We start from the raw sequence: 21,936 nt of genomic DNA, 5'->3' as shown, positions 1-21,936 counted from the left end.
TGTAAATAACAATACTTCCCTCTGAAATTTATTTGAGAATTAGTATAACATTTCATAGAATAGATAAAACTTATAAAGTACAAGGTTTCTAATACAGTACTTGAGTAAATGTACTTTGGAACAAGCTGGTGGCAACTCTCAATCTCTCAACTTTGAACCCGATGCTCAAAATAAACCAAATGAGCTCTGTTGGATCTCTGCAGACAGATGGTAACAGTCATGATATCTGCCCTGCATATGCCACCCCTTCATTGTTAGCTATAGGCCACTTTATCCACTGCCTGCTAGGGCCAGACGCTATTTGTATTTGTTGACTTTTATTATTATTATGCAGAAAAAAATTGTCAATATATTTTTTAGTCTCTTCGTCTCGTCTGACTTACTGAGTGTCTCGTGTGTGCAGACACTGTCGGTGCCTCTGCAACTGTTTCTCTTGAAAATTAAAAAAGGACTAATTAGTGAGACCGCACAGATAGACTGCAGATTATTAGCATGAGAATGTGTAATTAGCCGTTTCAGACAGTGAGAAAAGCCCAGGGCCTGACGACTGTAATGAAACAGTGGTGCAATAATTGTCAGACAACACATGGAACGCACCCCCATAAAACAAATCAACAGTCTGCTCGCTGTCGGTCTGATTTGGACACCCCCTCCCCCCCCCCCCCTTCAATCAAGGGCAGAGTTACATGAGAAATGATTATTATATACATCTGTGATAATATCCTTCCAAGATTTCTCATCAACTATAGTGACATATTGCTGTGTTTATTCATCACAGCCTAGGGAGGAATCAGGGAGGGAGATGGGGGGGGTGGTTCGACTGTAAAAATCACTGGTTACAATTTTTCTAACATAACAAAATGTTTGTGTGGTGTCCATGCATCAGAGATAAACATGAGGAAAGATAGTTGAACCTGTTAAAAGATATTATATAAAAATATTTTTTTTATTATGAATGGCTGCCGCTATTGGCATTTTGCATCTGCATCATACCAATGTTTTGATGCCGTAGTTCTTGCCATCATATTCTAGCTTCATATGTCGATATTTCCTGGCACATACACACTATTACAAATTGCGCAGACTCCTTGTGTGTTTATGCTAAACTCATCCTTTACCTCTTTACTTTTGACTTTGCTAAATAAAGGACCCATAACTTCAATGGTGCTAAATATTGTGTCATTGATAGGGCAGAGATAGATGAATGCAGAATCCTGAATTGACAGTGCTGTAGACAAGAGGTGGAGGCAGCTTGATACCAAGTCCTGTGTTAAGTGTTTGGGTTGGTTATTCTGGGACCAAACTTTTAATCAAAAATTAAATCTTTTCTTCAGTAAGTCCAGAAGTTCAAGAGGCTGTGAGTCATGCATTAAATAGTTTCTCGTACCAGAGAATAGTAGCTAATTAGAGGCCAATTTGTAAGACGAGTGGAGCTGAATTTCTGGGCCTGCGATTGGTATTTTTCGACGAAACTGCCAGCAGTGGAGCCAGCTATTGTAGGATAGCCTAAGCAGATAGAATGTGGATTGGATGCCCGGTCACGGTGCCAAGTATCTGATTTTACCTCGAGTGAGAGAGGGATTTAATAACTGTTTAAAGATTCATTAGATTGGGGCTAGAGAATGATCCCCTCTGCGGTGCAAAACGCTAGGTCAAAGCATCATTTATTATGAATACTGGGGCTGCCGTGGAATACTCACACAACATTTTGGGCATATTTTTACTTTATGTGTATTGATAATTTGCTATATAACATGCACTTTTTTTGGTTCTGGACTCTCCTGCAATATTAAAGCATCATCTGAACACTTCACTCATTATTTATAGGCGATATTTCTTCCAAAAAAAAAAGCTGAAAGCAACCATACTTTTTTCTTATCTACAACAGAGTGAGTTAAGTGTGGCTTACTCCTGCCAGCCCTCTGTCCCTGCTGATAAAGTGGTGCAACTGTATATCTTCTGTGAATGGATGTCACAGTCAGATCTTCCAAAGATTTTGTTCAAATGTAGTTTCTAAGCCGATTTAAATGTACTTTGAAAACTTCCTGAATACTGCACGTATGTTCTTAAATGATAAGGATCTCTGTGGCAAAGTCAGTGCTGTCCAAAGGAAAAAGTTGGTTGTTTTTCCCATACTGTTGTTTGTTAAGAGTTGGTTTTAAAGCATATAAAATAAAGATGTATTTCTTTACACATTCCTGCACTTCAATTGGAATATTTTCTTTTCACTTTCAAAACCTTGAAAAGAAGTTGAGGTTCTGAAACACTGCTGTATTGAAACCATTAAAAGCAGTAACCGAACTAATGGCTTTGAATTAAAAATGTAATATCACCACCCGCAAAAAATGTTTTAGTATGATTTTGATATAAGAAAGTATCGGTATCAGCCAATATCCAAAACCTACTGGAATTGGATTGGAACTGAAAAATAATGGATCGTTGCAACTCTACTAGTTTCTGCTCCGTAATTACTAGAGGTCATTCTTCACTTTCACATTTTTTGACATGTCTCACATATTTTTCCAATGATTGGTCTGGGTTTATGTACGAGGTTTTCCATTATAATTGTTTCTTATTGTGTTAACCATCACTGCCAATACCAACATTCAGCCTAGTTCGGAGAGCAGCAGAGAACAGTCACGTATTAAATTAATATGAAAATGTCATGGAGTATTTGGCCGGTAAGTGAAATCTAAACTCTCCACGAGGACCATGTTGCTTCTGGGCGATTTGGCTCCTGCCTCAGTATATGAGTACACACACACACACAGACACAGAGGCCGCTGCATATCCCTGCCAGAAAAACAAAGATGGCGTCACCTTTCTCCCCCCCCCCCACCCCCCACACACTGATATTCTGTCGGCTTCTTCTCAAAATAATGATTAGTCCTCCTCCGGTCTGAGAGCCTCATTAAGAGCCACTAAAGAGGTCGGGAGTTCTTCCCGCACTCTAATCACAAGTGAAGTTTCACGCTTTCCTCTCATCCGAGAAACACAATCAGACACAATGAGATGGATGTTATTTTTCCACAATGAAACGGTTGAATACGGACAGGGATTTAAAGCTGTAAAATGATGTTGTTTTAGGAGTACATGGCGGTTAAAGGTGGAGTCAGTGATTCTGGAGAACGCTTGTTGTCAAAAAAACGCTTTTTGTCAAATCAGTGAATATCTCAACACGATACGCTATCTGCACGTATTGTGTGTGCGCTGAAAAAAAATCCAGTGATAATCCACAGTTTAGGCTCTGGAAACGGGCATGTTGCTAGCTACAGTGGGACACCTCTGTTTACATACCAGTTCACAGAGCCTAGGCTGTGTATAAACACACATTTTTTTCCCAGTGCACAGTACACACACATTACGGAAAGGTAGCGGATCGTGGGGAAATTTTCAAAGATTTTGACAAAAAAGTGATTTAGACAACGAGCGTTCTCCACCTTTAACTGATGTAATTAACGCATTAAAAGCAGCCATGGCAAAACACTTTTACTGTTGTACTATTGCTTTCAAAATAATATCTCAATTTTGTGACATGAAGCTGATAAACATTACGTTTTAAAGTTACACTTTCAGAATCCGATAAACTGATTCAAAAAAATGTATTTCAATGTTTTACATGTTTGTTTTTAAAATACGTCGCATTTGAGAAGTCATTCGGGTTTGGGGTGAATGCGATAGATTCCTCTTGCACAAGACTTAAGCATTGTTTATTGCATAGTGCATTCATTTATAATTAATAGACCATAATAAAATCAATGTTTGAGGAGGTAGGAGGAATGAAAGGGAGAATGAGTGCAAGCATTTGATTGCACAGACACATCCACTCACACGCACAGAGCAAAACAAACAGCTCTTTGTTTTTTTGATTACCTTGAAATGAGATCCATGTCTTTTCATGTTTGGCCAAATGAATACGCTTCATGGGCAGAAATTATATCGAAAAACAAGCCATTGAAGGTGGAATGACAGAGGTGTAAACTGTGTGTGGTTATCGTCTTTTCAGCAGTGGCTTGGTAGTATTATGAGGGGTTGTCTATCAAAGGGGTGTGATCTTAAAGGTGGAGTCAGCGATTCTGGAGAACGCTTGTTGTCAAAATCACTTTTTGTTAAATTCCATGAATATCTCCTCACAATCCGCTACCTCTCCATACTGTGTGTGTGTGTGTGTGTGTGTGTGTCTGTGTGTGTGTGTGTGTGTGTGTGTGTGTGTGTGTGTGTGTGTGTGTGTGTGTGTGTGTGTGTGTGTGTGTGTGTGTGTGTGTGTGTGTGTGTGTGTGTGTGTGCTTAAAAAAATCAGTTTTGTTTTGTATGAAATGTGCACAGGAACTGTAACTTTACCAGCTTTCAGATTTCAAAGAAGAATTTGTGATCAAAATTGGGTAACTGAACAATCTAAAACCTACATTTTGAAACAGAGGGAGATCGTTTGCACAGGTTCATTTAAGGTATGTGTTGAGGGTGAGAGATCCAGAGGTCCATCCATGCAGAAATGCTGCAATAATTGGCCTGATAGCTGAAGCTCTTTTAGCCACGGTAGTTTAATGACTTGTGACCCCCGCTTGCTCATTTGTAACACAGCCCTCGTGTGTTAGCAGGTGGCGGTGGTGAACTATATGCATGCTGATCACACAGTGTACAACTAAAAACTCTACTGCAGGTGCACTATTAATCTATTAACTCACCGTTTCTCTTATAAAGTATCTGAGACCTTTATCTATCTATCTGAGACTATATTTTAGGCTTTATAAACCTTTAAATAATCAAGTGTTGAGAGACAAAACTTCAGGTCAGAATATTGACAACCTTGCCCACAAGTTACTGACGACATTGTAATTCATATGATCACTTCATCTGTTTTTGCCGTCCTGCCAACAATCCACTTAGCGACTGCAAAGCGAAGGGTGTTGTATAATAAAAATCTAAATAATCAAGGTGTCCCCCAAAAAACAGTGAGATCACCTTGACTTTCAAAGGGGGACGAGAACAGTGCATTAGACGGTCATAAAGGATTTGAATGGGCAAGGTACAATAAGACATAATGGATGGTTGTGAAGAAAGTGCATTAACTACAAGATCTTTTCATGCATTTACAAAAGGACACAATTTGATATTCACCCCACACTACTGTTCAATAGTTGGCTTGTGCAGGAACCTTCTTTTGTTTGCATACAATGTTATGCCTTTACATTGTCAATCAACCTTCATTTATAGTCGAAGGACACTGAAGTTTTACGTCATTCGTAGTGACGACATGTTTTAAAAGTTACAAACAATAATATATGCGGAATCACAAAGGGTAACAGATGCGGTAAAAACACAGGATATAATAAAAACATTAAAATTAAGGTAAAATTGAGGATAATCAAATAAAATAACGATTTTATTCAAAAACAAACTAGTAATGGTTAAGCATGCAACAGCGTTAAGCAAAAAGTACACAAAAAAACCAGAGTTCATCTGAAAACTTTCCCCTTTGAAGAATATATGATTGTCTATAAACCTGGAGGCTAAACCTGACATCTAATCCAGACAGCTAGAAGGATGGAGCCAAAGGAAATCCACTGTTTTAACTTTACAAAGGAATGTTACCAGCATGGTGCACAATGAAGAAAATTAACCAAGGTTTTGACTAAACTGACTTTACTGTTTTCTCCTCTTCTATTGTTTATATTTATTTAAAGGTGCACTATGTAACTATGTGTGTCAGAGGCGTGAACATTTTTTAAGGTTCATTCTCATAACTGAATAACAAACTTTCCTCACAGGAAAATGTGATCCCTGGAACACTGTTTGAAGTTAGAAAGCTTCCTTAAAAGTTACTGTCTCACTGTCGTTGTTTACAACAGCAGGGCCCACAGTTTGGATTACAAAACATGTTCTAGTATTTGGTTCAAGTTTCCTCAAAATAATTTAGTTTTGATTTATAATGATATAATCATTCATTACTAATAAATACATGTAGAGTAAGTATGTTTTGTAAATAAACTGCAGGCTCTTTGAATGTATGTTACTCCCTTGAAACTGCGTAGTGCACCTTTAACTCAACCAACATTAATCTCATCTGAACCTGTTGCCATGTTTCTAACGCTATTTTTTTTAACCACCAAACCAGTTACCAGTTGAATTTTAATTAGAACTTGAGTGCACCGACCTATTAGGCTAATCTGCACTATTGTAAATCCTTTTTCATAGTTTTTGTACTCTGACAAGAAAACCTGGAGAAACGTGTAATTAAGTGCAGAAACAAATGAATAATTAATGGCATCCAATCTTGAATTAAGTTACAGAATAAGAAAATGTTATTTGCATTTTAATACAAAATGTGGTTATCAGCCTTAAACACATCATTTTAAATGGTGTGTGTGTGTGTGTGTGTGTGTGTGTGTGTGTGTGTGTGTGTGTGTGTGTGTGTGTGTGTGTGTGTGTGTCTGTGTGTGTGTGTGTGTGTGTGTGTGTGTGTGTGTGTGTGTGTGTGTGTGTGCGTGCGTGCGTCTGCCTGCATACATGCGTCTATGTGTGTGTGTGTGTGTGTGTCTGTGCGGGAGTGTGTGTGCGAGGTGTATGTGTGTGCAGGTGTGCGTATGGAATGTGTGTGTGTGTGTGTGTCTATAACCCTTCCTGTGTGTGTGCCTGAGGTGTGTGTACATGTGTGTGTGTGTCTATAACCCTTCCTGTGTGTGGATCAACCACTGATTGAGGGAGAAAACAATCAGCGAGAGGCTTATTACGTGGAACCCCGCCACCAGACTTGCAGATAATCACAACAGCTAATTGATTCAAATTCAGCAGAATGCCTTAACCCATGACTTTCCACACAGTACAGTTTGTTTCTCTGTGGGCTCTGAGGATTTCCCCACAAGATATTACATGCTTATAGAAGCCGTGTCGCTTGTCACAGTGGTTCTCATCAGCTCGCTAGATTGCAATTGATACAACTCTGTCAAAAGTGTTAGTCAATGGAAATGCGTTTGTAACGGTCCTGATGTCTCCTTTGATATTTATCGATGCAATTCTGGATAACCAAACCACGCGCTGGTGTTTTTGTCAACACAATATAAATGTAGTTTTGTCTTCATTTCATGGGCATTGAATATAGACGTCTAGAGATTGTTATTGGCTTTAAACCAGCCTTACAAACACTCGAGTTGAAGTGAGTGACATCACTTGAGGCAATTTATCAGAATGTATTGAGCTTGATTTGGAGCCACAGATTTATGCAACTTGTTTTTCCATATGGGAAGTGGTATTCCCCAAGACCTGTGGGGGGTGAGCAGACTTTGAAGAATACCCTTTTAAAGGTTTTGTAAAATCAATATTGGTTTCGTTTTGATAGATTTTACTTCACATTACATATTGAGGTATAACTATACCTGCCTTTCTTTTAAGACACAAGTTGACATTTTCCTGAATGTGGTTAAGTACAGAAGAGCATTAAGGACCACTTTGATAAGGGAGTTTTCTTTTTTCATTATACACTTATATAAGTCGAAATGTCTTGTGATTAAACTGGACAGTTCAAGATTGCGGTAAGGTTGTGCATCAGGCTGTGAAACGAGAGTTTAGGGAAAGTCTAATAAGAGCAACACCCAAGAGTAGTACAGTCAATAGCTCCACTCTTACACAGTGCAGTGCAGTTATTAGTGGAGCTTAGAGGACGTCATGTTTCAGTAGAAATGATGTTGCAGTCTATTGTCTGCCTGACGACAGCAAAGAAGTTTAGTTTGTATTTCGATAACGAAAAGGTTTAACACCTACGTTTACATTGTGGATCTTTTATAGTATGCAAGAGAGTAACTTTGGGTTCGACATTGGGTGGGGGGGGAGGGGCTGAGATCTCCGCCTATCTTGATATTTGGGGGCATTGCATTGGCCGGTTTTGTTATTGAGTGATTCTTTTTGTTTATGGAGGGGTTGCAAATTAAGCCTTTACTAGCATGAAAGAAGACCAATGCTTCAAAAATCAATTGTTTTGCCTGGAGGGTCTCGCCTTGAGATATATTGTACGCATGTGTAAAAAGGGATTTTCTTCTGTGTTGTGTTTTGAATTTCATGTTGCCTCTGGCTCAAAGACAAATATGTTAATTTTTCCTGTTTTCTTTTTTTTGCCTGACTGGAACATTGTTTCCTCCAGCCAAAATGTGCTGACAAGACACAGAAAACACACAGAGCCGGAACCGCGCGATTGTAACTATCTCACAACTTCAGTGCATTCAGCGTTATTGACTGCACCGCTTTGATTAGGCCTGTCGCTTCAATGCAGCCGGCTGTTTATTTCTACACTCACCCCACAGCGTCCAATATGCAGCAGTGAGCCTGTGTGTTTGCATGGTGGGTGCCGACAGATATCAATACATTGACAAATTCTCCCCGAGGCAGAGGTGGATTTGTGCATTTTTTTCTAGGGAAGTTTATGAAATTCTGGCAGCATTTTAAATGAAAGTGACATGGCTATAGGAGGGAGACTCGGGATGTTTGTTTGTCATATGCACATTAACGATTGCAGCACAGTCATTGTTGGCAATGAAATTCTTAGGCCTCCTTATTCGACTCTCAACAATACAATAGCAGAAGAAAAAACACAAGTGAAGAGAACACATAAGAAAGAAAGAAACACAACAAAACTTGTTGTAAAAAGTAGTGAATATAAAAATGAAATATGTACGGCATGATCATTAGACGAAAACAGACATTTTTAAATCCAGTAGTGTGTTAATCAAGACGACATCCCATACTGTCAAAAGGCCAACGTTTTCTCCCTCTTTTTTCTTTCAGGCCAATAAACTTCGAACCAAGACCCTGCACAACACACTCAACCCCGTGTGGAGCGAGACGCTGACATACTACGGCATCACAGACGAGGATATGGTCCGCAAAACACTCAGGTACCTTCAACTGCATGGCCTGTGTGTGAACCCACAATGGAGAGATGGATGGAAAATGTAGAAAGGAAATAAATAATTTCCTGCATTCTCAAAAATACAGAATGCAGGAAAAAGTATGTAGAGGTGAACAAACTTGAATGGCAATCCCTCAAATAAGGAAATTCCACAAAAAATTACAAATATCTTGAGTTTGACCATGTATGATAAAGCCAAGTCCCTGCTGCATATCTCTCTCTCTCTGTCTCTCTCTCTGTCTCTCTCTGTCTCTCTCTCTCTGTCTCTCTCTCTCTCTCTCTCTCTCTATCTCTCTATCTCTCTCTCTCTAACCACCCAGCGCTCATAGAAAGTCCCAACAACAACTACGAGTAAGACCAATTAAATATTGTGTGACACATTCACATGAGCCAGAACTCATAAAGTCCCTTTAAGCATACGGCCTATCATTGGGATATACCATAAACTGTACATTAGTAAATTAGTACACTTTATTCTGCTAATATAACACAATGTTATGGGTTGTACAAAACTATCAACCCTAAGTGATGACGCAAAATGACCGTGATCCATCTACACTCAACAAAAATATAAACGCAACACTTTTGTTTTTGCTCCCATTTTTCATGAGATGGACTTGAAGATCTAAAATTCATTCCAGATACACAATTATACCATTTCTCTCAAACATTGTTCACAAATCTGTCTAAATGTGTGATAGTGAGCACTTCTGCTTTGCTGAGATAATCCATCCCACCTCACAGGTGTGCCACATCAAGATGCTGATCTGACATCATGATTAGTGCACAGGTGTGCCTTAGACTGTCCACAATAAAAGGCCACCCTGAAATGTGCAGTTTTGTCTCACAGCAAAATGCCACAGATGCCACAAGCATTGAGGGAGCGTGCAATTGGCATGCTGACAGCAGGAATGTCAACCAGATCTGTTGCTCGTGCATTGAATGTTCATTTCTCCACCATAAGCCGTCTCCAGCAACTTCGCACAGCCATTGAAGAGGAGTGGACCAACATTCCACAGGCCACAATTGACAATCTGATAAACTGCGAAGAAGATGTGTTGCACTGCATGAGGCAAATGGTGGTCACACCAGATACTGACTGGTTCTGAGTCCCCAGACCCCCAATAAAGCAAAAAAATGCACATTTCAGAGTGGCCTTTTATTGTGGACAGTCTAAGGCACACCTGTGCACTAATCATGATGTCAGATCAGCATCTTGATGTGGCACACCTGTGAGGTGGGATGGATTATCTCAGCAAAGCAGAAGTGCTCACTATCACACATTTAGACAGATTTGTGAACAATGTTTGAGAGAAATGGTACAATTGTGTATCTGGAATGAATTTTAGATCTTTAAATCCATCTCGTGAAAAATGGGAGCAAAAACAAAAGTGTTGCATTTATATTTTTGTTGAGTGTATGTATTGCTCACCATTGAACTATTCTGTGTCTATTAAAGTGCGTAGGAAACACTGGATGAAGCATCACTTGATTGTCCTTATTAAAATGAATAGCAATCCTTCCTTCAAACAAACGACCATACCTAAAAAATGCCTTTCTCAGTATGAAATAGCAATAAAGTAGCCTGGAAATCCAGACCCTGATATCTTGAACAATAGAGGGTCTGGCCACGATCAATAGTAATTTCCAACTCAAAATTGGAAATTACTATTGATCGTTGGCGGCTCCTACTCGTGCATTTCAAATGCCACTGCACGCAGTTGGATAGCACTACAACCAATCAGAGCGATGCACAAGGTGACGTAAGCCCTGTTCGTTTAGCGAACAGCTGTTAAACTGTTAAATTAAACGTTTGCCGTTGTCGGTCGGCAAAACAGAACATTCCACTTACTTGCTAATGAAAGATTTGAGTGCCGTCTTCCAAATCGTTAAGGGTCGAGGCCAAAGCAGTCTCAATCTCACACAACATATCCGCAGCCATCTTTGATGTTTACTATCACGGCTTCGACGTCGCATGCACGTCACTGTCGTCATCCGGTTACGTCCTCCCCAGAGTACCATATAAGGGGCTCTGGCGCGCCCATATTAGATAGAACCAATTGAAACCATAGCCAGATTTCTGGTTTTCTTGATAAAGCTTCAACGGAGCGTGTCCAGACCAACACGCGCAGCAAATTTAATTTGCCAGCGCCTAGTGGCAGGTCTGGGAATGCCAGGCTAGCAATAAAGAAGACTGTCGGATGAAATTCTAAGCGCCCAGCACTCACAGAAAGTTCCAAATACAAGAACAAGTCAGAAAAATGAACTGTGTAACAATGACACATTCACATAGCACATTGCATATGGCCCACCTATTATTGTGATACACTGTACACTGTACCGATTACACACGTAATTACATAATGTACTTTCCCCACAGTGTTTCCACTTTGGTCAAAAATAAACTAGCAAAGAACAGTGAGTAACACTCCCGTTGCATAACAGACTCATGTTTATCATTGTTGTGAGAGGTTTTCAGTTCCAGGTTTTTTTAGTCTATTCTCAGGTGTTGTAGTGAAGTACAAATAACCGACACAACAGGAAGTCATCTCGCCAAAATAAAAGCTGCTGTTTGTTTAGGAGATGACACAAACAAAGGATTTCTATCGGGGGATAACACACACACACACACACACACAAACACACACACACACACACACACACACACACACACCTTGAATTGTGATAGTTGGGGAATACTCAGGATAAATAAAAACGCCACTCATTTTCTGTCTGAACGGATGGATTTACCTCATGGAGACAGAAAGAAGAGAAACTGTCAAATAGCATTGCTCTATGAAAACTATTTTACAAACCTTTTCCCAAAACATTAGTATCTCAAGAATGCTTCAAGGAATTTTCTTCAAAGTTTGAACAAATATCGACTCTACCTCAAAGATGAATTGAACGGGATATGGAGGTCAAAGGTTACTGTGACCTTACATATTGTGAGGTCTCAGTGACCTTGTACCATATTGTAGCTTTGCCTTCTTTAAAACATCACATACCACCATTGTACTTTCACCGTTGGGTATTTGTATGAGTGTTAGTGTTACACCCTTTGAGTTTGAGTTTTATTTAAGATGTATTATCTATAATGTTATCAGAAATATCCAAAAAGGAGTGAAAATATTAGTAGTATGTATTCTGCTAACAATGTTATGAGTAGTATAAAACTATCAACACAGTGATTATGCAAAATTACGATAGTTATTATAATAATAATAATAATAATAATAAAAATAAATAACAACAATAATAACAACAACAACCACAACAACAACCACAACCACAACAACAACAACAACAATAATAATAATAATAATAATAATAATAATAATAATAATAATAATAATAATAATAATAATAATAATAATAATAATAATAATAATAATAATAATAATAATAATAATAATAATAATAATAATAATAATAATAATGGATCGGATTTCTATAGCTCTTTTAATCACACTCAAAGCGCTTTACAGGGTTCCAGGTTCCATTCATTCACAAACAGTCCGGTGGCAGACTGACGGATATTATACTGCTCACCATACAGTATCCCATCGTGTGTCTATTATATAGGATATAGTGGATGGAGCACCACTTCTGGTAAGCCTCTTATAAAGGAGCTAACATCATGGTGTTGTGGGTTATAATGAACATTACAGCATCAAAAAGCTGTAAGCGCTTTTTTGACAAGTGCTGTCAAATTGGATGCTCATCCATTTATGCATGATAATCCTTATAGGATTAATGGCTGAGGTATGCGCACAAGGACTCAATCAAATCATCGTAAAATGCTTTCAATGTCATATAGGACAAAATGTGATGGCACCATTTTTAATTATTTAGAATGCAATTATCTTCAAGACCTCACATTTCTTAGTTTTTCGAAAGTAGTGTGTGATGCATTTAACAGCTGGTGGAGAAAATGTTGAACAGTGTTCAATTCAATGACCTTTATTTCAACTGGAGAGACACTGACACTCATTTACATATACGACGAGCAAGACGACATACACACACACACACACACACACACACACACAAACAAACAAACAAACAATAGCACAACATTTTTTTTAAAAGGATTAAAAGGATTAAAAAAATAAGGATACAAATAGGATATAAATACTTAAAGATCAAGAAATTCGACAACAGTTACAGCGAGATGTTTTGAATTCAGAAATCATAGCTTTAAACATACCAGAAGTATGAAGAGGAGGAATTTTTAAATTGCTTTTTGAATGTGGAGGACTTAATGAAAAGGCATTCCTCAGCTTAATAGAACGTGTATACGGCAAGATCCTTTACTCCAACCCTATATAGAGGAAATATAATGTAGTTGCTTACAAATGAGAGCTTTACATATGAATAAAAAAACATAGTTTCTCAAGTCTCATTGTGTTAGGTTAACCTTGTCTTATATTGTTACGGCATTGATTGCCATAACAATAAGGAATGATTATAAAACACCTTCTCAGATATGTAATCTGAAAGACAATTGTCTACAACATGCAACAAAAATAAAAAATGTCCTGGAACAATCTTATTAGAAAAGGCCCCACATTCCTTGACAACACAATTCATTTCCTTTTCTGTTTAAATTGAAATGTGGCTTCATCACCACCTGTGCATGTGAGCCTGTGATTTATTTCTTATCAGTCCAAGTTTCATTGATATTCCGATTACGTCTCAAACCCCCGCTACAAGCTACATCGCTAATACATATTACTCCATAGCCATTATGTGCAGAAAGGCTCCATGTTATTCTCTGATTATGCAGAGGGGCGGAATAAAACACTTGAAAGCGACAGTATTCCACTACATGAGCCCAATGCAGTCAGGAGAGTGAAGCATGCCGTGCCAACGCTATAAGTGCTTACACAGCGACTGCATTTATTCAAGACATATTTCCACCGAGAGCCTTGCCCAGCGCTGTCCCACACCAATAATTGGCATTCATTATTATATGTTAAATGAAACGGCAGAGAGGAATAGATATCAGGTCTGGCAAAGTAAGACGGAAGCTCAGACAGGATGGATGGATGGATGGATGGATGGATGGATGGATGGATGGATGGATAGAAAATACTTTTAAGTTGAAGTCCGGCATTTATATGTTGTGTTTAAAGTGTCAGTAAATGTTCATGTTGAAAAAAAGAAAGAATTGTCTGAGAGAATTTATAATCTAAAATTGTGATCTACATTTTAGCAAGAATCTTGCAGCTCTAGTGTGCAATACTTGAGTCTTTGTCCTGAATCGAGAGCCGCCGTTCATTTAACCATGAGTCATTATCTTTTGTAAGCAGTTATACTTTGTAATATAACAAATCTTCTTTTTTTATTGATCGAGGAATACGCTGGCAAGCGTACACAGATTGGTTTCAAAGGATGTTGTCATGCATTGAAGAGAGGATCTGTGCTGTGTGAATGTGTTTGGTGAAAACAGAGAGAGAGAGAGAGAGAGAGAGAGAGAGAGAGAGAGAGATATCTTAAAAAATGGGAACATAACATAAAATGAGTAAACAGGCCGACTGTATCATGCACCACGGGCGTAATGTTATTCAAGCTGTGCTAAATGAGAAGAGCTACTGAAGAGTATTAAGGCCAAGGGAGAGGGACAAAAATGAGAAGGACGTTTTTTTCCCATAATGCACTTCGAGAATCAAGTAGAAATACTATTTTTAGATGCAAATTAAACACAACAGTTCCAGACTGTAAAGTTAGACTGTAAAGATATTGAGAGATTCGAACTTCTGATATCAATAAACAATAAACAAAACATTTTTGAAACACAAACGATGCATCTTTGCAGTCTCCGTAAAACAGAATATATACTACAACCTAATTTTTACACAAACGAGATGTCCTCTAAACTCCACTAATAACATTGCTCTCTATGTGCAGCGGGCTGTGAGACGAGAGCACAGGGACCATCTACAAAGATCAACACTGAAGAGAACATTTTTAAAACCTTCACTCACTGATTGATACAGTGCAGTTATTAGTCAAGCTTAGAAGACGATTGGTTTCAGTAAAAATGAGGTTGTAGCACATATGCATCGTTCGTGTTTTAGTAAAATTTTGCTTATGGGGAAATTATTGATCCTGGAAGTTCTGTCAAAATCTTTCCAACTTCACCACAGTCTTGAACCGTCGCCTTTATTCTCAACATTTAAATGTTTTCTCAAAATCCATAATGAAAAAAAAAACAGCACAGCAGGACATGTTAAATCTCCAGTTATGATTTTGGTTTTAAAACGATTTTGACATGACCGGGAACAAATGCCTTTTTTCAAATCATCAGAGGAATCCTACCAACTTCTACTCATGCAGAGTTTCCTGTCTCTTTAGCACATTTGACTCTTTTGATCGTCACATAGCAGAGTGCTTCCTAAAGGCTTTTTTTTTTTTTGTCACATTTTCTGTCTTACTGATCGGGTCTGACAAAAAAAAAAATCTTATGAGCTCTTTCAGCGCTAGAAGTACATGAGGTTTTGTGTCAGAGCTGCCAGGCTTACAGAGTCAGTGGGAGTAAAACGCTCTTCAGTCAAGTGAGGATTTTGGTGAGAATTGATTTGCCTTTGATGGGAGGATGATAGGCTGCAGGTTGGAAAATGACACGTCTCATCTCAGCAACACAACCTTAACTTGAGATACCACATTTAACTCATATATCCGCCTACCTTTACTCTTTTATTTTGTTTTTATTTTTATCTTATTGTCTTTTAAATGCAATCAGTACATGAGATTTTTTTTTTAATTTACGAATTTTTATTTTTTTTTAAGATTGATGAAAACACTTTTTTAGTGCACGAGAAATAAAATGTTTCTGTAAATTTTTCCGCCTGTATTTGTTCTTTGTTTTTACTATCTCTTAAATGCAATTCCCAATCTAATCTTGATGTATTTTATGCCCCCTATAAAGCACTTTGAATGGCCTTGTGTCTGAACTGTGCTATAGAAATAAACCTGCCTTGCCTTGTTCTAATACTCTCAGGATTTCGGTGTGTGACGAGGACAAATTCCGACACAACGAGTTCATCGGTGAAACGAGAATCCCCCTCAAGAAGCTGAAGCCCAACCAAATCAAAAACTTCAACAACTGCCTGGAGAAACAGTTACCGGTAAGTCCAACGCGCCTCACACAAACTTGTTGTTTTCAGATATTACTGTAAGCTTTATTTTACGTTTTTTTACGTGATATTATACTATAGATAGGATAGGCTAGACTAGACTAGACTACGCTACCTGTACTGTATTTAAAGGCATACTAGGTCATTCTGGAGAATGATTGTTGAGAAATCACTTTGTCAAAATCAGTGAATATCTCTTCACAGTCTGCTACCTGTTCTATGTGTGTGCGCTGAAAAGAAGTATGTGCGAATACACAGCATAGGCTCTGTATTAACACCAGCTTTTATTTCAGCGCATCAAAAGAGATTTGTCAACCAACATTCTCCAAAATTACCTACAGTATATAGTATGCCTTTAATGTGTCCTTTATTTCTTTATCATCGACTTTGCATCCACGAACACCTCCGTACAGAATTAGAAGTCAGTACACATGAAGCCACATAAAGCCACTTTGTAATGTTTTGTCAAGAGATCATTACAATTATAATGATGTTAATTAGAAAAAACAATCTTAAATGCCCACTGCTTGTGTCAGCCGTCTGCTATTTCTTCCAGCTGTATTTCCATTCGGCTTCTCAGATTATGTAAATATTTGGCACTATGGCTAGATCAATTTTAATAAGCGATACTCTTCAGGGGAATGCACTACACAGCTATGAGTTAACGCCATTATTACACTGTTCTACAGGGAGCTAAAAAATAAAATATGCTGGACGATTCAAATCATTTTCACAGCAATACAGCACATGTGAGCACCTTTTGAAATACCCAGTAATACTAAATTCATATAGTATATTAGTTATTTTACACATAAGATAAGTAATCTAAAGGACTAGTTATTTCGGCACCTTTAACAGACTTAGTGTGATATGCTTGACTGAGTGTTCCATTTCATTAGCCTCATAGCATCATTGCCTAAATTATATTTACTCTACACTACTTGTACTCTACATCTACTCTATTCTACATCTACTCTACTCTACATCTACTTTACCCTAATTTATAACCCTTGAAATATGATTTAAGCAATTATGCTATTAGGCTAACGAAAAGTAGGCCTAGATGTAGAGTAGAGTCGATGTAGAATAGAGTATATGTAGAGTAAAAGTAGAGTCAAGTAAATATGATTTAGGCAATTATGCTATGAGGCTAACGATATATTTACATATTTGTATTTGCAAGAGGAACACTAATATACCAATGTCCATAAGGATTTAGTGTAAAGCACCTGACAGATTAGTGGTTGTGTTTTGAGCCTGTGTGAGGGTGGATTATATGTTTATCATAGCATTGGAGTGGAGTGGAGTTAGCCTGGAAATCCAGACCCTGATATCTTGAACGATAGAGGGTCTGGCCACGATCAATAGTAATTTCCAACTCAAGGGGCGGCTCCTACTCGTGCATTTCAAATGCCACTGCACGCAGTTGGATAGCACTACAACCAATCAGAGCGATGCACAAGGTGGCGTAAGCCCCTTTCGTTTAGCGAACAGCTGTTAAACTGTTAAATTAAACGTTTGCCGTTGTCGGTCGGCAAAACAGAACATTCCACTTACTTGCTAATGAAAGATTTGAGTGCCGTCTTCCAAATCGTTAAGGGTCGAGGCCAAAGCAGTCTCAAACTCACACAACATATCCGCAGCCATCTTTGATGTTTACTATCACGGCTTCGACGTCGCATGCACGTCACTGTCGTCATCCGGTTACGTCCTCCCCAGAGTACCATATAAGGGGCTCTGGCGCGCCCATATTAGATAGAACCAATTGAAACCATAGCCAGATTCCTGGTTTTCTTGATAAAGCTTCAACCGAGCGTGTCCAGACCAACACGCGCAGCAAATTTAATTTGCCAGCGCCTAGTGGCAGGTCTGGGAATGCCAGGCTAGAGTGGAGTATCATTGAACTGTGATTGAATATCCTCTCTCAGAATTGCCTACACACTTTATAGTTTAAGAGAATAAATGCAGTGTAATTTTGGATTGTCCATTTTTGGAGTCTTTTTTTTTGCACTGCATTGCGCTTGGAGGGACACATTTCCTGTTGCTCCTCTCATATGCTTTTTGTCGTCTTGTGTGGGAGTGTGAAATAGCATCCAAAAATACAAATTATCCTTGTGTGCTATCAAACAGACACGGTGCATTTACGATTCTTGGCTCTGATTTTGGCAAGGTGTATTTATCTTAAGTACATGCTACACTTCTGGAGAAAAAAAATTATATTGTAAATGGGTCTGGTTGTTAGAATTTGTCATAAGATGATTACACAGTGTTGGGGTTGAAAATCCTGTCTTTTATAATATGTACAATTATGACTAGTGGGTTAGGCTGTGTTGAGTAGAATTTCAAAATAACCTCTATGCATCTTTGTAGTTTAAATAGGAAATATCTGTATGTTCAAAGGACACAAACATGCAATTTTGACAGTGGATTACATGATATTTATGGCTGAGTACATACATTTAACCACCATGATTAAATTATCCAGTAAATTGAAGGTACACCTACACATACAGTATAACCTATAATCTATCTATAGCAGAGACAGACAGACAGACGGGAGGATGGATAGATAGATAGATAGATAGATAGATAGATAGATAGATAGATAGATAGATAGATAGATAGATAGATAGATAGATAGATAGATAGATAGATAGATAGATAGATAGATAGATAGATAGATAGATAGATAGATAGATAGATAGATAGATAGATAGATAGATAGATAGATATTTTTTACCAGCTATCTATAGCAGTGATTGGATGGATTTAATAAACACAGACCACCGTGTCAATTCTTATCATGTACTTCCTTTCCGTACGCATAAGGAAGGTCGGGAGGAGGTTTGTTTAATAGATGTAGTGGCTCAGACCATCACAGCATGCAGTGGCTTTAAGAGCAGATGCTTGTGTCAAACTCTATAAGGGTTCTTCAGGGCTTATACAGCCCCGGAAAAAATAAAGAGACCAGTCTGGATTTTTCTTAGATCTTTATCTCTACATTATATATTGAATGACAATATTCTTATTATAATTCGGTAGAAATGTTGTCAGTAGTTTACATTATAAAATCAAAATGTTAATTTTTACTCAAGCATATGCCTCTAAAGAGTAAAAAAAAAAGAGACAATGAACATTTGAAGTGGTCTCTTAATTTTTTTCTGGAGCTGTTCTGTCTCAGTTAGGTTGCTTTACTGTTTTTACACCACCCAACATGAGATTTTAAGGAGGGTTGACCTCTCTTCTCCCATCACCAATGCAGCAATTTGGTTGGCATCAGCAACGTGTCCCAATTGTCAAGAAGCAAATGTCAGGCAGGCTAACGATTGAAGATTGCAACTTATAACGTTAGCCCTTTAATCATAATGTTTGCTCACATATAGGTATTGAGTTTCAAGTACATGATTGCAGGCTTACTAGGCTAAAAGTTAATTATGATTGCTACCAGGTGGAGTGTGTGCTTGTGCGTGTGCGCGTGTGTGTGTGTGTGTGTGTGCGTGTGTGTGTGCGCGTGTGTGTATGCCCTTCATAGTAAATAAAATGCACTGCAAATGCCTTTCAAAAATAACATTCACTTGGGCTTGAATTTGACTATTCCACTGGTACACCTGTATGTCGAAACCCCTAGCAACAGGGAGCAAAAGGACACTTGGGCTATTTTCACATCGAGAAATACTTGAAGTCAAAGTGGAGCTATGAAAATCTCTGGTTACAGAACGGAAGAGCTCGAGGAGTAAAAAAGCTTTTTTTTCTGCTTTTGCTTTCTCTTCAAGCAGCTAATAAGGAGTGGAGTCTGAACACAGGATGTTGTTTGCTTTGCCCGGGAGTCGAGAGGCTCCGGCCATTTAATCATGTCATCCAGCGGGTAGTAGTTCCTGTTATTGATGGTTTTTGGGGCTTGACAGTGTGTAGCCCTTTGACTGCCTCATCCAGCTCATAAACAAAGTCAGGCAGAAGTTAGCCTGTGGAATGGATCTGTCATTCGGTAGAGATATAGTTAAAGAAAAGCCGAACAACTATAGATGAAAGAATAAAAACTGAATTAATACACTTTTTCCCCTTGATTGATTTGGGTGATTTACTGATGACAAGATAACTGTGAACCCTGGGTAATGTAGTGATGGATACATTGAAACGGCATCATGACAAGAACATAAACGGCAAAACTAAGATAATATGATGGTGGTTATCATAATTTTACATCTTTATGTATTTGTGGCAATTGATGGTGTTGGGCTTGATGTTGCAAACATTTTGACTAGCTCATCTAGCTCATAAACAAGGCAGCCAGTTAAAGGTCACATATTATGCTAAATGCACTTTTTAAATGTGTTCTAACATATCCATGGGTCCACGGTGTGCCTAGAGACTGCCGAAATATTTAAAAAAATAACAATCTCTCCTTTTCTCACTCTCCCCCTTTCTGAGCGTTATGGGAGATTTCTCATAGCCCTTGGTTTGGAGTGTGGGACTAGACAGACAATCTCCGTTTGGAGGGGCCATCTAGCCCTTAGCCTTAACTCTTGATGCCAGAGGGAATTGAAGCATCCTTCCACTACAAATGAACTTCCAATTCTATCAGCAAAGACAGTTACCACCATAGGTTATGTAGGTTTTAGTAATCTCTAGGTACCTGGGAAAATGTCTTTTCTAACATTAACCAATTTACCCATTCTATCCTTCATACAAGCTTAACTCTACTTCTGCCCTTAGCATCGGCAACAGTAGAAAGCAGTTGGGCTTGAACAGTGTAAGAGCCCGCAGCCTTATCTGGCAATAAATCTTAGATCAGTGTCTCTGTGCAATACATGTCTCAATTCCCTCAGCTAAACTGGACACTGAAAGGCTTAACTGTAAGAAACGACCCACAAATTTGGCGCTCAGTCTTTTGCCATTATGAAAAATTACTGTTTAGTTCCTGTTTTGGAATTTCAATTAGTCCTATTATGGTGCTTATAAACTAATATTTAACTGTTGTTGATTGGTCTTGGCACCAACACTAACATTGCTACTGTGATGAATTGTTAGAGATGGCGCTCATATAGAGGTTAAGGGACATTAGTGGGGCCTGAGGTCAAACCATACAATAACTTTTGCTCCGTAGATATCTTGACAAGTAATGAAAGTATATGGACATTCAATGTGCCCAGAGGATGACACCCAATTATACTGATGACCCCCAGGAGCTTCCAGATAATATTTCTATCATATTTTCTTCTTCTTAAGACCTTAGCTAGATATGGTATGCCCCATTAAATATGGCAGGAAGCCAGTGCGGGATCCATTTCTCTCTCACTAGACAAGAGACCAATAAAAAAGCAATTTGTACAATCATCCTGCAATTTTTTGGGGAAGAAGTTGTAAACAGAAAACACACCATGTCCTTGTGACCGTTTATGTGTCAAAAAACTGTAACCAAACACTTTCCTGTTTTTCAATCCAGCAGTGACAGAAAGATGTAAGCTTTCATCATGGAGTTTGTCCAGTCTTTCTGGCCACCTGGTGAATGTTGGACGTCCAGTAATCACTCTCGTTCAATCTCTGTTTTTGGTCACCACCAACTACGAATGAAGTAGATTTTTTGCAAATTAGCTTCTAAATGCTATATTGTTTCCCTACCTAGTTGCTAACTGTGACTGTGCGCTGTTTGCTGCAGTTAAAGTGAGTTTTAGAGAGTTTCTGTCAAAAATAATGCTGATTAGAACCTTGAGAGTGAACCAACTTGCAAACTTTCGGGCTATAAAACCAAATTAATGAGCTTAAAACACCAGTTTGTAAACGCTGTCATACTGAGAAACACAGAGAGAGGTTTGTGGAGCTGATAGACTTAATCAACTTTGTGTCAACTCATTTGGCGATGGCTTGAATGTAACGGAAATTCATTTATCAGTCTCC

General features: G+C 38.4%; 1 protein-coding gene across 1 annotated transcript in view; it reads left to right on the top strand.

The window, feature by feature from the left end:
- Positions 1 to 21,936, top strand: part of doc2b (double C2-like domains, beta) — a gene marked incomplete at its 3' end in the record, with an annotated part of 147,436 nt that overhangs the window by 109,807 nt on the left and 15,693 nt on the right. The window contains exons 5-6 of the mRNA XM_080041547.1: positions 8,776 to 8,885; positions 15,906 to 16,032. Coding sequence (XP_079897673.1) covers positions 8,776 to 8,885; positions 15,906 to 16,032 — 237 coding nt within the window. The remainder of the gene's footprint in view (positions 1 to 8,775; positions 8,886 to 15,905; positions 16,033 to 21,936) is intronic.

Source organism: Ammodytes marinus, assembly GCF_949987685.1.
Source record: "Ammodytes marinus genome assembly, chromosome: 14".
NCBI lineage: Eukaryota > Metazoa > Chordata > Actinopteri > Uranoscopiformes > Ammodytidae > Ammodytes > Ammodytes marinus.
Note: the sequence above shows the minus strand (reverse complement) of the source record. Positions and strands in the feature narration are given on the sequence as shown.